Below are 17,709 nucleotides of genomic sequence, written 5' to 3' on the forward strand. Positions count from 1 at the left end.
TTTATCAAGTATATATATATATATATACACATATAATACATATCAATATAATCAATAAAATATATAATTTAAGTGTCATTTTAACAGATCATCATACTGTATGTTGTGGGATTTAAGGCATATAATGAAGCATAAGATCTCTGTACTCCAGTGATTATAGTTTAATTGGCCATAAATTACCTAAACCCATTATGATATGTAAGCAGACAAAGATAATGAACAACAAACTGTTTATTCCTGTCAAATACATATTAGAGGGAACAATTCAAATAGGACATCATTGGAACATTTATCCCAATAATTCCTTGAAATTTTGTCATGCCTCTCTTCTGCTAACCCCTAATGAAGCCCAATTTCTTGCCTCTAAAGAATACCATTTCTAAGATAAATATGAATATCTTTATCCAATTTGGAAAATAAACAAGATTTTGCAAATAAACACATTCAATTCCACAAACATTTTCAGTTTCCTTCACATGCTTAGTTTAATGAGGGAGGGAGAGAGTGATCAAAATATATAATTTAAAGCAGCATAGTAATTGCAAACATGCCCCCAATCAGAATGTAACAGTATGTAATCATCAGAACTAGCTTGAAGAGCTATGAGGCATTGACATATTTGATGTTATAATAATGTACAGAATCTGGTGAATAACATAAAACAAATCTAAATATAATATTTTTAAAATGCCTTTTAAATTTATCTGGGTATTTTTTTTCTGATATATACAGTCATATAAATCTTCTAACCTCTCTATTATATGTATTTCAGTTGATAAAACAGATTCCAAGAATGATAATGAAAGTGGAGAATCTAAGTCTTAATTATTTGTGAATAATTTTGTCTCATAAATTTTCATACATAGGTAACTTGAGCAAAACTTCCCATCCCTAACAGTCTGAGATTTTTTTTCTTCTGATATTTTAAAATAGTGTGCTGGGGGGGGAAGGAAAAATTAAATAATGAGGAAATACTAGTAACTTAAAGAACTTAAGGTTATTGTAATAGTCACCAAGAGGATTAACTCCATAGTGTAGAAACTAAAGATAGATAGATTGTTTTATATTTATCCATATCACAATACCAATGTTAATATAGTGAAACATTACTTTCTTACAAGTTTTCTAACATGGTAAAAGTATTTCTTAAGTAAAATGCATGGGAGTAACTAAAAAAGAGGTTTTTTTCCCTTCTTTATGTTTTATTGTTTAAAACTATAACAATAGGGAGCACCTGGGTGGCTCAGTCAGTTAAGTGTCAAACTTTGGCTCAGGTCATGATCTCATGATTCTTGTATTCTAGCCCTGAATCAGGCTCTGTGCTGACAGCTCGGAGCCTGGAGCCCGCTTTGGATTCTGTATCTCCCTCTAGCTCTCTGCCCCTTCCCCGCTCATGCTCTTTCTCTCTCAAAACTAAATATACGTTAAAAATTTTTTTTAATTAAAAAAAACTAGAACAGTTGATTTAAATAATTTCAGTCAATACTGAAATTGCTTTCTTATGTAAAACATGCCCGAATACATGCCAACTGTTTTTTCATTTTAGAATAATTTAGAAGAAAACATTATTAAGCCAGTAATTCAATATTATTAAAAGGCATGGTCATGTCCTACTCTAAGCCTGCCTACAGGCAGTGTAAAGCAAGTGCTTTTTGCTTTTTTTTTTTTTCTTTTTAAAAACCTTGAAAACAGATGTGAATAAATAGCATTTCCCCAGGAAGCAAAATCAATCTCTGAGAACTTCACAGGATATGTGCAGCCGGCCAGCAGCACTGCACATTTAAAATGCTGCTGAGTGAGTTGGAGATCATCCCGATAATACCACCCCCGTGGAGAAGGAGTTGGCACTTCACTATAGATTTCCCTGCCAGAGCCTATTCCTGCTTGACACTTTCACTTGACCCAGTCATGGTTTCTTTTCTCCAAGGTTTAAAACCAAGATCAAGTATATCTCTTTAATAATGTCACACATTCCAAAGAGTGACTCCGATGCGGGGACTATTGAAGGGCTTAGTTATTCACATAAGGACCATCATGCAGGGAGATAATAAGTGATGTAGCACAGAGGTACTGCCATCAGGGCACCAAGGATTAGTTCAAACAGCTGTCAGAGAATTTCGTAGCAAGTTTGAAGTGGATGTATGTGATTACATTTCTCATTTACAAATATTCTCGTGTTGTCAACTATTCTCACACACTTACACCTGAAAACCACAGATATGCCCATACTTTGGTAAATTAGACATGTTCTTAGAGTTTTTCAAAATGGCTTTCTGTGATGTAGGACACTAAATTGTCTTGAGTACCATATGTTTTGGTGGGCTAGTTGTTTTCTCCAGACCTCACCAACCACATCCTTCTCACGGGAGTTTCATAAGTGACTTAACTCCAGCAAGCATGACATGAGCAGTTGTTGACTCCTTTTGGTTTGCCCTCCTCTCTCTAGTATCCTGTCACACATACACTCTACCAAATTTGTTCCGGCTGTTCTTTCCTCTACCGTTCCCACTTTGCCTCAGGTCAGCACATGATGTTCCTCTGGAGGCAAATTTTGTGCCGTTTCCACCAGTACCCTCCCACACAGTCCACAGATTCCTCTGCACAGCGGGGGAGCTCTGCCACCTCGCGACCCTCAACACCACCCCTCTGGTCTGCACTGAAGCTGAAGACTCCTATGGTAGCAATCCTCAGCTTACTGACTTTATTCTTCTGAACAGCTAGTTCAAGACTGTGCTGAAGTCATGATATATAAGATTTGCTCCAGAGTCTCTTACCTCTGCATTGCTATGGGAGCCCTTATAGGGATGATGCACCCTGCACTACTGGACTTATCTTTCCAATGTCACTCGACACCCTGCTTGTCTAGACACCTTCTGAATATTGTGTGGTGGCTGATTCTCAAGCTGTACATACCACCTGACTACAGCCTGTCACTGGTATGTTATTTATCATTGTATCCTCACTGCCTACCATCAAGTCTGGAAAATGCCCAATAAATGTTTGAGATATGATCATTTCATTGTGATTACTGAAACTCACCTTTCTTCTCAAGAAAACAGGGTAGAAGTTTAGGCCTTAGAAGTTTAGGTTAGTAGAAGAGTTCTTTAGTTATACAGAACTCTGTTATCACCAAAGTTGGAGCAAGTTCAAGGAACACCCATGTGGTTTTACATGGAATGACTGTTTCATGTGACACATTTGCACTGTAGCTGATTACCCAAGGAACCTCCCAGAAGTTCACTGAAGCTCTCCCTTGCTGGCTTTTTTCTTGTTATCTTTTAGGTCTCTTTCTCTCTCTACACAATCAAATTATTTTAGCAGACATGTTACATAAATTTGAACCTCAGTAATTCATCAAATTTATATTGTTTTACTTCATACTAATATGTATGTATGTGGTAGAGTGTGACTAATAAGCTATTTTCAAATGGGAGAAATGCATTCAAAATATATCCCTTTTTTGAACACATAATGTTATTAAAAAGTCAGCCTCCAAAATGTAGTAAAATTAGATATTTAAGTGGCATTAATGAATCTTCGAGTCTTTGGATGTTTTATTATGAATGATTAGTATTATTGACAGGAATAATGAAGTTGATTAAAAAGATCAGCCGGCCTTTTTCTTCTTGCTGTGGATTTTCAGTAAGACATACTTTCCTTTCTTTCCTTTTATTTTTTTGATTGTCGTTATCTCTGGTTAGTCCTAGTCCTGATAATTGAATGGAAAGATAGAAGATTCAATTAAAAAAAAAAACACACCTCAGGTTTCCAGTTTTCTCAGAATCAAATGAACAACACCTGGTGCCTTTGAAATCTGTTATATTATTTGAATTTGTTGGAAAATAGGGATGGAGAGGGAAAAAAAATAGGACCAAGACCCAAAAATAAAGCAAAAATTATCTCTGTACATTAAGGCTAAAGATATATTAGTTTCAAAATCTATTCTTTATCTGCCAATGACATACATGTATGCAGTATGAAATTCAGCTAGCTGGCATTTTTTAAAATATTTGATTTTCCTCTAAAAGTCACAGATTTAGTTACAGTTTTGATTTTGCTATAAATAAATTGAATATAGCATTTTAGAATTTGCTGTAGGCATTTGAAAGATATGAAGAGCTAAACAAAAAAAATCTTCTAAATATACACTTTGTTCTTGATAATGGTTTTAATTACTAGTATGATGAGTATAAAATTTGTAGATGTTAGATTTCACCCAGTTTCAGCAGGTCTATATTGATTTCAATTCTAACTTGGAATGTGGTAACATACATAAAAATTCCAGCAGTAATTCTGTGGTTAAAAACACTGTATATGTTCTGAGATTGTAGTTGTTTGGGTTAAGCTATTTTCTGATAAGAGTCTAAAGATATCTGGTGGTTGGTTGCTTGAATTACTCTGAAAAATGGCCCAGCTGCCCAAACAACACCATAGAGGGTTGAATCCATGGAATTCTAGAATTGTGAGAGTTTTTTATTTTTATTTTAAGTTTATTTGTTTTGAGAAAAAGAGTGCGAGCAGGGGAGAGAGAGAGAATCTTAAGCAGGCTCCATGCTGTCAATACAGAGCCCCACACAGGGCTTGAACTCACGAGTCATGAGATTGAAGAGCCAAAAATTAAGTCCTCCATTAAGAGCAACCTCGGGCTGCATGTAGCCCCAGTCCCAGTCCCAGGAAAAGCCTCAGACTGTTCAAGGCTAAAGCCATCCTCGGACCGCCCTCAGTTCAGTTAATCAAAAAACATTCCTATGGGCTGAGTCAAGGCTGGGAACTGCAGATACAAACTAGCCAATTTCTCACCGCTTGCCTGAACCCCACATGGGCCCTTTGAACTCACCTCATAATTGGTCATTTTCAAAGGATTCTCAAGAGTCATGATTGGGTTCCACCAAAAGTAATAAGCACCTCACAGATACTGAATGGTCAAAGCTGTAATTGTAATTGGTGCTTACGTGATGATGCTACATGTACTGTAACACCCCCATCCCTTACTCGTTAAAAACCCTGTTCACTATTGTTCTTTGCTTCACCTTGCTGCCACGACACCGGTAGGCAGGTGAGCCCCTGCTCAAGCTTGTAATAAAGACCCTTTTGTATTTGCATCGGTGCCGGCTCCTTGGAGGTCTCTGGGACTCGTGATTCGGGCACAAGATCATAACCTGAGCTGAGAGCCACCCAGATGCCCCTAGAATTTTGTTGTGTTTTTTTTTAAACAAGAGGGAGGCTTAACTGACTGAGCCACCCAGACACCCCTAACATCTTTTCAAATAGCTTTGTTCTCCTCATTCACCAGCATTACAAAAGAGCTTTTGAGGATGTGATAATAGCTTTTACTCAAGTGCACATTAAAAATGGCATTCTGATTCATATATTGAAGGTTTTAATAGTAGCTTCACATTTAGAAATCATACTAGCTTAATTCTTGGAAAAAGCATTCAAGTTTAAGAGTTTGACAAATCACAAACATCATTAAGATGATACATGACTTTCAGCCATTTCTAAAGAAATATCTAATATTTGGAACCATAGTTTTCATTTAAGTGGCTTAAGAACAAATTATTAAAGTTTATATATGTTCATTTTTGTAAGCTATGTGTAGGCCAATAAATAATGTATATGCTGCCACAAATCAAGTGTATTGTCAGTCAACACATTTTTATTGTGTGCATCCAGTATAGTAGATGCTAACTTTACCCTTGTGATTTAAAGACTCATGACCCCAGACCTCAAATTGGCATAGGAGACAGGCAATAAATCAGTAATACTTAAAACTGGAAAAAGGGTGTAAAAGGGAAAGGAAGTCATTATTAGAAAAGACAGCAAAGGAATGTTATACTAAGTTTGGTGAGCTTATTTGTTTTAATTATGAAATAAAAGTTTCTTTCATTTGACTTAACCAAATTCTGAGAAACTACTGTCTAAGAGATACTATGTTAATGAGAATGCAGTGATGAAACATGTATATTACCTGGTAATATACAAACAAATATTACAACAAACAAAAGGAGTTTGTTGTCTAGTACTTGTAACTACTGAAATGGTGATTGATGCTCTCGTGAATTTTTCTATATAAATGCTTATCTAATTTACTCAGTCTGAAATGTAATTTTGAATACGTAAGAACTGAATTTTTATTGGTACTGTATTTTACCCAGACCAAAGTTTTCAAATAAGTATAAAGACCTATCTTCAGAATTAATGTATATGTTGGACACCTGGGTGTCTCAGCTAAGCTTCCAACTCTTGATTTTAGGTCAGGTCATGATCTCATGATAGTGAGATGGAGCCCTGCGTGGGGCTCTGTACTGACTGCTCAGAGCCTGCTTGGGATTCTCTCTATCCCACTCCCTCTGCTCCTCCCCTGTTCATGCGCACACACGCACACACACACACACACACACACACTTTCTCTCTGTCTCTCAAAAATATATATATCTTAAAAGTTGTCACATTATGTAATTTGTATTTTCTGTCATTTATGTAGGAGAAATAGTTAATAGTTACTATGAATTTAGTAACTCTTGAAAATAAGTGCATTTACTCAGATGAGAATTTCTACATGTTTTAAGTACAGTAATATGTGCATCTGTAATGTGCATTATTTAGTCAAAAATAAATCATATATTTAGGAAATGATTCCTTATAAATTATCAACTAGATACAGAGGTGGAGCTATTGCTATACTTGAACTATCACCATACTTTTTTCATTTCCTCCTGCTAAGACATAAGGGAAGACTCAATGCCATGCATTTGTATAGCATTTAAAAATGAATAAGGGAGAGGATGAAGGGATGGAGCACAGAGGACTTTTAGGCAATGCAACTATTATATATGACACTAATTTGGGGATACATTAACAATGGAGAAAGTTGTCCGGGGGAGGGAATTAATATTTATATGGGACTCTGTAATATCTGCTCAATTTTGCTATGAAAATAAAACTTCTCTAAAAATAAAGTCTGTTAAAAATAAACAAGAAAATGTATAGAGGGAAATATCTACTTATGTGTGTGCATGTGTGCATATATATATGTATGCATAGATGCACATATGTTTATGTTAAATGAGACCATTAAGTATATATATATATACTATATGAAACAATTTATGCTTTATGACATTTTATATACATATATTTTTAATCTTCATAGTAGCTTTTTGGGATAAACATCTTTGTCATTTTAGTGACATGCCATCCAGTACTTAGAATGTTGAGGTGTTTTCCAAAGTTCACACTGCTCTCTAAGGACCACAGCAAGGATAACTGTGATTTCTTTTGTTGACCATTATTTATAATCATCTTATTAATTTTCATTGCTGAATTTATATCAATGAAACTGGAAATGTCTTTTTTGAAAGTATTAAAATTTGCCAAGTATATTTTAGTACTTTTGTTGGCAACTCTGTATTTATTGGTTTATTTGAGGGACAACATTTTTAAATTAATGAAACAATAATACCAGCAAGAGGTGGGAATATGAACTCTATGGTGGTATGTAAGCATGTGATGGTTTAGGTGAAATCTCTATTGGGCACTAAGAAATGTTCTGCTTTCTCATGTTTTCTCAAATCATGAGATTTGGCACTGGCATGGCTTGATTTGGTAAATGGTGCTGGTGGTGTTGAAACTGAGGAATTTTTACTTTTAATTTGGGATATCACTTCCCCTTTATTTAAAAAAGATATTTTGCCTGAGGTGTCTGGCTGGCTCAGTGGGTAGAGCATGTGACTCTTAATTCCTGGGTATGAATTCAAGCCACAAGTTGAGTGTGGAGCCTACCTAAAAAAATGTAAATAATTAAATAAATAAATAAATAAAATATTTTGTCTGAATTATTGAGTAGTCACATCTCTTAACAGCAATGCTAGTATATTGTTACTATGATGCTAATTTAACTTTGTTCATTTTTAAATTCAAGCAATCTTTAACCACATGTCACATTCAACTTTCATTTCTAAATTATGTAAATATCCTCTAGTGGTCAGTTTGTACATCAACATATTTTTCAAATTGTAAAACAAACAAAAAATAGATTCATGACCTAATGCGGTAGAGCCCCAAACACAATGATGGCACCTGCTGGGATTGAGCAAGAAGCAGGTGAATCACCTTGGTTGATACCCTAATGTGTGACTTGTATCACATTTATTGAAACTTAAAACTTCCAGCAGTGGTGCAGGGCTTTAAAATGGTTTATTAAAAATTTAAAATAAAAGGGTTGGTTTATAAGGATTTAGATGGTAAAATTTAGACAGTCATAAGACTATGTAATCATGTGGAAATTTCTAATATCTGGGATTGTGTGATGTTTTATTTGATGGATTTATAATAATTTTTCTACATAGTTGACAGGAATTTCTAGGTACTACTATTTTATTCAGTGTGAATAGTTCCTCCAGAATATAGGTTTGCTTGAAAGATAGCAGTGAAAGAAACCAAAAACTCCTGTATTTCCAGAGAAATTCAGGAGATGGGAGTATTTATGAATTCTCTGGTAATCTGACATGTTATTATATCTCAGTTACCTCCATATACCCACCCATACTGTCTATCGTCTCCTGCCCTGCAAACAACCTTCTCTCTCCAGATTACACATTCTCTGCCATCATATAAGTACCCAAATCATAGCCCACTCCACATGCCACATTCTCGCCTATCTTTTCCATGAAAGAAGTTCCTTGTAGGAACTGCTCCAATGTCATTTCTTTTTACTTTTTTTTATTTTTGAGAGAGACATAGAGACAGCATGAGCAGGGGAGGGTCAGAGAGAGAGGGAGTCACAGAATCTGAAGCAGGCTCCAGGCTCTGAGCTAGATGTCAGCACAGAGCCCGATGCGGGGCTCGAACCCACAAGCCATGAGATCATGACATGAGCTGAAGTCGGACGCTTAACCAACTGAGCCACTCAGGCGACCCTTCAATGTCATTTCTAATATAAAGCATCAGTGGTCTTTTATTACTTTATATAAATGATTCTCATTTATCTAATGGAGAATTTAAAATTTTACCCTTGTGTTTCCAAGTTAAAATAATATCAGAATAAATTCTGTCTTCAAGAAAGCTTTAATGTTGTAACTAATCTTCTTGAAGCTATTCCAGGTTAATACACTACTGGCTGTACATTTCCTCTACAGGTAAACAAATACTTATGAGAGATAAATGAGGAAAACAAGTCTATTGTTTTTTTATTGAAAAGAAATGGAGAATTATACTGACCCCAGGAAAATAATAGGATCTAAAACTTGCTTGACTTTTATAAGATATGTATGTTGATAAATACATTTATACTGTTTAAGAAAAATGGGATATTCTTTTAGCTAAATGCTAAAATAATGTTGTGTAAAAAATTCACTTTGAATCTCTCCTAGTAAATCTATATCTGTAGACTTATTTAAGGAATACAGTTTGGCAATCACTGAAGCCAATAAATCAGGACAGAATTTTTAAATTCAAATACCAGACAAACCTTTATGATTTTTGCAACTTTTGGTGATTAGTTGAGTGGTCATAGCGTTAATAAATGTCTGTTTCACTGTATCTTGCATAATCGTAGTGGAGATTTTGTTTTCATGTGGTCCATTTTGACAGAAACCAAACTGTCCCACTGCAATATATTATAGTATGATATTTTGGAGTGTAATATTAATGAGGCATTTAACAATTTGTATTGCTGAATGTCATTTGTAAACATTGGTTTCATTATCTGGCATACATTTATATTCCAGCAACTCTTATTTAATTTTTATGAATAGTTGAGATGTATATGGATCTCTCCCCTTTTCTCTTTCAGTAACCTTGCCACCTTTCATGAACCCATATTTTATAAGAAATTTGCTTTGCCTTTTTCCACAGGTGAAGCATATAACCTAACTTGACCAATCAATCCAGTATACCCCTTTACCTAAATTTATTAAAGGTAACTCTCAGGGTTCTGAATTCTAGAAATCTGGTTTTCTCTCTTCCTCTCTACCATGTAGTGTGCAGGTATGAAGTCTAGAACAGCTGTAGTCATTTGCTACTAAGCAGAAAATTAATGTGAGGGGGGTAAAGTCAAGAAAATCCCAGGGAAATTCATCTGGGTCTAAATCATATTTTACATCAGGCCCAATTTAACTCTTGGCACCGTCATGTCAGTCACATAACAATTTTCTTGTAATCATTTAACAGTTTAAGTCAGTTCTGCACTTATTTTCAGATGAGTATATAATGGATAAGAAATACGTTACCAGGAGTGGAGTTTCAACAACAGGTTAGAATTCCTTAAAAGTAAGGGAAGTGAGAAAGACCACTCTGGCACAGAAGTTGAAAATCTTTGCTTTACAATTGCACAATGCTTGGTTAAAGGGGAGTTATTGTAATTTGGGCCTCAGGCATGTTCTCCCAACAAGACACCATTAGGCAATTGGGGGATGTGGTGGGGAGTAAGACAATGGATTCTATAGCCTAAAAAAGAAACAATCTTGCTTTGTTATGCACTTCTCAAACTAAACAGAAAAGAAAGCTTGGCCAAGAGTGGCTCCCCTGTCTTTAGATCGCAATGCAAGTATACTAATTTTAATTTTCAAGGACTCCCATAATGGAAAAAGCTGAATTACCCACAACAGAAAGCTATGAAAGGCAGAGAGATGAGTGACATAGTGGGAGAAAACAGAGAAGAACAAAAAATTTACAGCCTTGGGGAGCCTGGGTGGCCCCGTAGGTTGAGAGTCTGACTTGGGCTCAGGTCATGATCTTGTAGCTCCTGATTTTGAGTCTTGCATTGGGCTCTGTACTGAGAGCTCAAAGCCTGGAGCGTGCCATGCATTCTGAGTCTCCCTCTCTCTATTCCCCTTCCCCCACTCACACTCTGTTTCTCTCTCTCTCTCTCAAAAATAAAGAAACATGAAAACATTTTTTAAAAATTTTTTATAGTTTATTTATTTTTGAGACAGAGAGAGACAGAACATGAGCAGGGGAGGGGCAGAGAGAGAGGGAGACACAGAATCTGAAACAGGCTCCAGGTTCTGAGCGGCCAGCACAGAACCCAATGCAGGGCTCGAAACCACAAACCGTGAGATCATGACCTGAGCTGAAGTTGGGCACTTAACCAACTGAGCCACCCAGGTGCCCCAAAACAGTTTTTAAAAAAGAAAACATATGGCACTATTCTAGCATAGTTTTTATAGCTACTCTTTTTTTTTTTTTTAATGTTTTATTTATTTCTAGGAGAGAGAGAGAGAGACAGCGTGAGCAGGGGAGGGTCAGAGAGAGAGGGAGTCACAGACCGAAACAGGCTCCAGGCTCTGAGCTGGCAGTCAGCACAGAGCCCGACGCGGGGCTCGAACCCACGAACCGCGAGATCATGACCTAAGCGAAAGTCAGACGCTTAACCGACTAAGCCACCCAGGCGCCCCTCTAGCATAGTTTTTAAACACTGTCTCCTAAGAAAAGTCTAAACACTCCCATTATGGGAAATGAAGTAAAAATGAAGGTTAAGACAGGCAATAAATAAAACAAATACTCACCCACTACAGCCCATTCTTTCTTTTGGCTTTGGTAAAGATACTATCTATATATCTGTATATACACATACACTTTGGTATACACACATATCCAAAATAAGGCTCATTCAGATGAACGTTTCCTAATTAAAGATGGAAGCAGCACTATCATTATAACATTATTTTTGAAAAGCCTTTCATAAAACTATTTATCCACCCGATTTGTAAATTACTTAAATTTCATGTGTTGTGTTTTCCACATGGAATTATCTATTCTTTTTAAAGATATAAACCAAGTAAGCACTGTTTTTCAAAATGATTTACAGGTTAAACGGTATTTTTACAAGATTCTGTGGATACCAAACTTATAACAAGCCTCATTAGGAATAATATTTAATAAACATAGCAAAAAAAAAAACTAAGTCTGATTTCCTTTTACAGTAAATATTTAATTTTTTTATTTCTAGTTTACAAGTTTTTACAATGGACATGAATGATTTTACCTCTTCAGTAATATGTTTATATTAATTCAAGATATTTTGATTCAATATATGGTAATAAATCTCCGACATTACCCATTAGTATTCTTTTTAATGGCGATGTAACACTAATAACCACTACCTATAAAACACATCATTATTTTGGTGGCTTTACAAATCTTTTCTCCAGTTGTAAGTTCTAAAAAAAAATAAAAACAAAAATAAAAATAAAAAAATTCTAAGAATTACAGAATCCTGAAAATGTAACAAAGTTGAATTCCACCTTCATAATATTTCCATTTTATCCTAAAAGAGAACCTTAAAAAATAACGACATTGCTGTAACAGACCACCTTTCTAATGTTATAAAAGATTAGCAGGAGCCAGAAACTGTGTCGCTGATATGCGGAATTTTGCAGTTATAGCTACAAATCATTAGGAAAATGTTCAAAGGTAACAAAACAAAATACCGTGGTGATCCCTGAACCATTTTGATGATGAGTCGCTTAATCTATATCAAAAATTTTTTCATGATGATCATCCTCCCCTCAAATGCCTTTAAAAAATACATTACACAGTACAATATCAGAAACCAAAGACAGCACAATTTTCAAGAACAGAAAAATCTCTAGCACAGAAAGGTATCTTGTAGTAAAGAGCAGACTTCTTTGGGGACCATAATCGATTAACTCGCAATTCATTATGAAGACTTCTCTTTCCTTTTATGGGGAGAGTCTACTCTGTTAGAAGTTGCCACACCATTTTCTGTTCCTTTTCTAGAAGACTTCCCTTTGGTCCGTTTCTTCTTCACGCTTGGGGCCTGAAGAGTCACATCTTCTTCCATCCACCTCTGAAGCTGAACATTAAATAAATTCCATGTTATGTATGCTTGGATAGTGCAGCTGGAGGACAGAACAGCGATTTTAGCTGCCAACACATTTACGTTCCCAGTAAGGCCATCCGGATTCCGAGTCTGCCCTCCGGCCAGGTGAAAGCCCACAGTCAGTACGGAAACAATTAAAGTCACGAGCCGACCCAAAATAAACACAATTGCCCACAGAGAAACCTCTTTCTGGTACTTTTCATCGCTAAAATAAAACAGATCACAAATGTGGGAAAGTAATTCGACGAAATAGTGCATCATCAAGAGAACGAGCCCCAGATGGTTCAAGTACAAGAGGTAAGCGCCAGCAATGTGAAAGAGGTGAAGGCCAATGTAGACAAGTTGGCGAGGGAGATCTTGCTTCTTGATTCTCTGGAAATAGAGTTCGGGGAAGGCATGAAACCAGTAAGCCAACTGTGATATGTAGAAAAACTTCATTTGAAATGTCATCATATTATGGGGATGAGCCCTCCATAAAAGAGTTGGGTCTGACAGGCAGTTTTCAGAAACTAGAATGAAGGTGCCCCAAACACAAGAAACAAGGTAGAAGACACTAAACTGACCGGATTCATTAAATTTGCTTTGTTTCGGTTTGGGGAACTGCATTCGCCTGTTAATTTTATCCAACACATACTCCTGAATCGTGGCGTGAATGATGATTGCCACTAGCATGTAGAAGAAAACCGTGGCCAAATCTTTGATGCCGTAATAGTAAAGGAACTTGGATTCTGTGGCTCGGTCTTCTGCTGCAGGGAAGGGAACGCTGTGCTGAAGGGTAATGAAAACGATAGACGCTTCTGCTGTTCCCTCGAACATAAGCCCCAGCACGAAGAACATCCCCACACAGGCGACGAGGTCCGCATGATTCTGCAGGATGAATTCGTGGCTCAGGACTGGGGGGTTCTTGGTGCTCTTCTTACGAAACGCCATGGCAGCGCTTCCCAGATACTCACCGACGAGCCGCAGCTGCCTCCCCCTGGCCGCTCCTCACAGCACCGCCGCTGCCGCAGCTCCGGGGGCTTCACTTCCCATCCCGGAGCCAGTCCCGGGTCGCCGCGGCCGCCCAGAAAAAAATAAATCAAAGGCAAGGGCCGAGCAGGACTGAGCATGCGCACCAGGGGGACGGCTGAGGCAGGAAAGGAAATCGAGCGCCGCGCCCCTGCCCCGCGTCAGGCCCGGGGTTGCGAGCGTTGATCTCGCACGTTGATCGTCGCCCCTTGATATGCTCCTGAATTATTTTCCCGTGGCATCTTCCTTAGTGATCATAACAAAGCAGGACAGCTCTCTGGTTGTTCTTCATCAGAATGGTTATGAAAACAGCATATAGTAATAATGATAGAAGCAAACTCTCATGGTGCTTAGCATTTACCAGGTGCTGTTCTAAGTACTTCGCTTATATTTATAAATGTATCTTTTTTGGAAAACCCAATGAGGTAAATACTGGGTGATCAGCTTTTTTTTTTTTTTTACCTTTTTAATTGTCTAGTATTATTATTTTCTTTTTTTTTACAGATAAGAAACTGAAGTACAGTGAGGTTAAGTGAGATGCCTAAGATCACACAGCTGGTAAATGTCAGAACCAAGAGATGAATCCAATCTGGATCCAGAGAGAGCGTGTGCTCTTCACGGTTGTACTATGTTGCCTATTACTGTAAATCATTCACACGTGGAAGTATTTTATTACGGCAACAACAAAGCATACTAAAAAATAACTCCCTGTTAGCAATAACAATTGTGGCATTAATTGCACTTATTATATTTTTAATTTTTTTAATGTTTATTTTTGAGAGAGAGAGAGCACAAGTGGGATAGGGGCAGAGAGAGGGAGACACAGAATCTGAAGCAGACTCCAAGCTGTCAGCACAGAGACCTACCGGGAGCTGGAACTCACAAACTGTGAGATCATTGCCTGAGCTTAAGTCCGTCACTTAACAGACTGAGCCACCCAGGCGCCCCCGTATTTATTTTATTTTAAAGATGGAGTGGTGGTTAGAAGAGGAGAGGTATCACTTCATAGGAAAGTATTTTGGCTGTAAAGCCCAAAACTGTTTTCTGTTCTCTGGTAGATAAGAACCTCATGTTTCATTTTTGTGATTGTTGCATATAAATTTGCTAAAATACCCAGAATTGAAAAATAGCTTCTTTTGTAAATGTTAATGCCTTGTTCGATTCAAATTTCTTGTCCGTCTTCAAATTTCTCTTTGAATCCACAGCATTTTCTTATTTCTTCTGGGTCCCATGAGATCATAATCATTACTGATAGTTAAAGTTTGAAGTTTGGAACATACATTGCAAAAGGAAAGTACTACATGATTTAAAGAATAAAGCGCACATTAAATTTATAATGACCGATTGTCTTTTATCACTGTCTGCAAGCTGTGCACTAACAGAAGATGCAGAGCAACTAGTGTAATTACTTTTAAGATATTGAACAAAATATTCTGATCAATAGTTTGCCTGAACTTCCTAAAGCAGCCAAACAATTGCATATGGAATTTGTTGTGGACAGTGTTCCCCAGTTAGTAAAGGTACTACCTATTTTACCACAGTAAGAAGTCTCTGTTTGGTTTTCCTAGCTGTTATTCAGCTCTTGGATCTGACAGCTCAATTATGAGTACTATTTGAGGTTAACTAAATCAGTGAAGAATGACAAATAGAGGTGCAAAAATAAGGGCATCAAGAAATGAAAAAAAAAATCAAATTTGTTGAAAGCAATCAGGAGGAAACAGTGAAAGAGAAGAGCAGTGCCTTATGGAAATTAACAAGAATTTATTCAGAAAAACACATAGTTACGTTTTTGAAACTAATTTTAAACATAGAATTCATCAGTCTTTCTATAGGAATATGCAATGGCTGCCACCATTTTGTGGCATACTAACTAAATATAAAAGAATTGTTGTGTAATTCTAGAGCTGAAGCGTCTGTTTGTATTTCTTTTTGGCTTATTTTTGGTAGGCTTTTCCAGTTCTACCTATGCAAATGTGATAGATTTTGCCCTCAGAAAATGTACATATCAAGGTGCAGAGCACAGATAATTATGCATAGATGTGAAATGTTATTTTATTACAAAGAGGAAGGTCATTATGAATTAGTTTAAAATTGTCTATAAATAGGGGCTCCTGGGTAGCTCAGTTAGTTAAGCATCCGACTTCAGCTCAGGTCATGATCCACGGGTTCACCAGTTCGAGTTTGAGCTCCATGTGGGGCTCTGTGCTGACATCTTGGAGCCTGGAGGCTGCTTGGGATTCTGTGTCTCCCTCTGTCTCTGCCCCTTGCCCACTCATGCTCTGCTTCCCTCTCTCTAAATAAAAAACATTGTGTTTTTTTCTAATGTCAGTAAATAAATAAATAAATAAAATTGTGTCTTAACTTTAAAAAAATATCCCTGGCTTGCTCTTTACTTGATTTTTAGGTAAAGAAATTTCTTTAGCCATATACCTTTTTTATCTTTGAGTTTGTAACACCAAATGACATACTGTAGTTTAAATTTTCCATATAAGCTTTACATTAAAGGTAGTCCAGGGGTTTCAGTTTTTGATTTAGACTTCACATCAACATCTTTATAAAAATATAAAAGTGTCAAATATTGAAATTTTTGGAAGCTGTAAGGGTATTCTAGTCATCTAAAACATGATGTTTGTTTCCAGTAGTATTGTTGGCACTTTTATTTGATGAAGAATAAAATGTATATAACAATATTTTCCAACATTTTTAAATTAGCATGATGATTACATAATTTCATATTTTGGGGGGTGAGTATTCCTCCTTTATGTGTGGCCTTATGTCTGTCGTAGGTAATTATTAAATTCAAGTGAAGATTTCTGCTTTCAGTCATGAGGGAATGACTGATTGAACTTACATTCCTACTAACTAATTGGAAAACTAGACAAATTATAGGAAATAACTTTTTTTTTCAGAATTGGAAAACATGACTATGCTGACTGAGAGAAGGGAGCCAAGTGGGGCGAGCCCTGATTCAGTGCCTGGAAACATTTTCCAGCCCACTGTGCAAATGGCACCAGCTAAACCCCAAGACACGACTCTTACTGCCCACTTGCTTGTACTCACCAATCTTTGTCCCACATTTTGCCTTGAGCTCTTCTTTCCAGTTTATCTCTTACCTCAGGCAATTGGAAACCAAAACCTCCCCCTGAGCCATGGGACTGCCCTGAAAGACCTCCAGCCACCTGACCATCCAGATCAGTTTGAGTGTAACTCCCCACTTGTGTGAACTCTAGAATGACCAACAACTACCTTTACCTCATTCTAATACTAAAATCTCCACCCAAGGAGGAGCATCAGCCCTACATGTATGACATACAATGTGTACTTAGGCGTGTTTCCTTGAGGCACATGGAAGACCTTAGGGACACCTCTGTATCCAGAACAAGGCTTCCCTATCTAGGCTTTCATTCTAATCCTAGATAAAATGAACCCTCCTCCCAGCCTTGCACAAGGAGTCATAGCTTCAGAAGCCATTTCTTGTGATCTCTTATTTGTGGCAAATAAATTTTTCTTTACGAGACAACTTAACTTGGTGCAGTTTCTGACTCACCAAGGAGGGAACTCATGCTGGTTCACTTATACAGGGAGGGAAGAAAACCTAAGAAAAGCCTGGAAATCTTGCTGAATTGAATAGAAACAGGACTTAGGAGATACTGAGGCCACTGGTATTTGCTAGGCATGGTAACTGCAGAGGAAGTTAGATGATTAAATTTGCTACTAATATTATAATATTATAATAATTTGCTACTAATAATAAGTCATACATGCATAATGTTAAAACACATGAGGCCAACCAAAGAATGATGGAGGATATATAAAAGTTTCCAAGAATGCCAACAGGACTAAGAGACTTTTAAGTT

The 17,709-nt window shown here is 36.9% G+C and overlaps 1 protein-coding gene across 1 annotated transcript; it reads right to left on the minus strand.

Moving 5' to 3' along the window:
- Positions 1-11,960: 11,960 nt before the first annotated feature.
- Positions 11,961-13,978, minus strand: TRAM1L1 (translocation associated membrane protein 1 like 1). Its single transcript, XM_077774694.1, has one exon. It carries the CDS (start codon positions 13,772-13,774, stop codon positions 12,662-12,664), a length of 1,113 nt encoding a protein of 370 aa, XP_077630820.1. The 5' UTR covers positions 13,775-13,978; the 3' UTR covers positions 11,961-12,661.
- Positions 13,979-17,709: the final 3,731 nt, after the last annotated feature.

Source organism: Crocuta crocuta, unplaced genomic scaffold (assembly GCF_008692635.1).
Source record: "Crocuta crocuta isolate KB4526 unplaced genomic scaffold, BGI_CrCroc_1.0 scaffold373, whole genome shotgun sequence".
NCBI lineage: Eukaryota > Metazoa > Chordata > Mammalia > Carnivora > Hyaenidae > Crocuta > Crocuta crocuta.

Excerpts from the sequence above, each read along its gene's own strand:
- TRAM1L1 (XM_077774694.1), bottom strand. The coding sequence starts at position 13,774 with ATGGCGTTTCGTAAGAAGAGCACCAAGAACCCCCCAGTCCTGAGCCAC.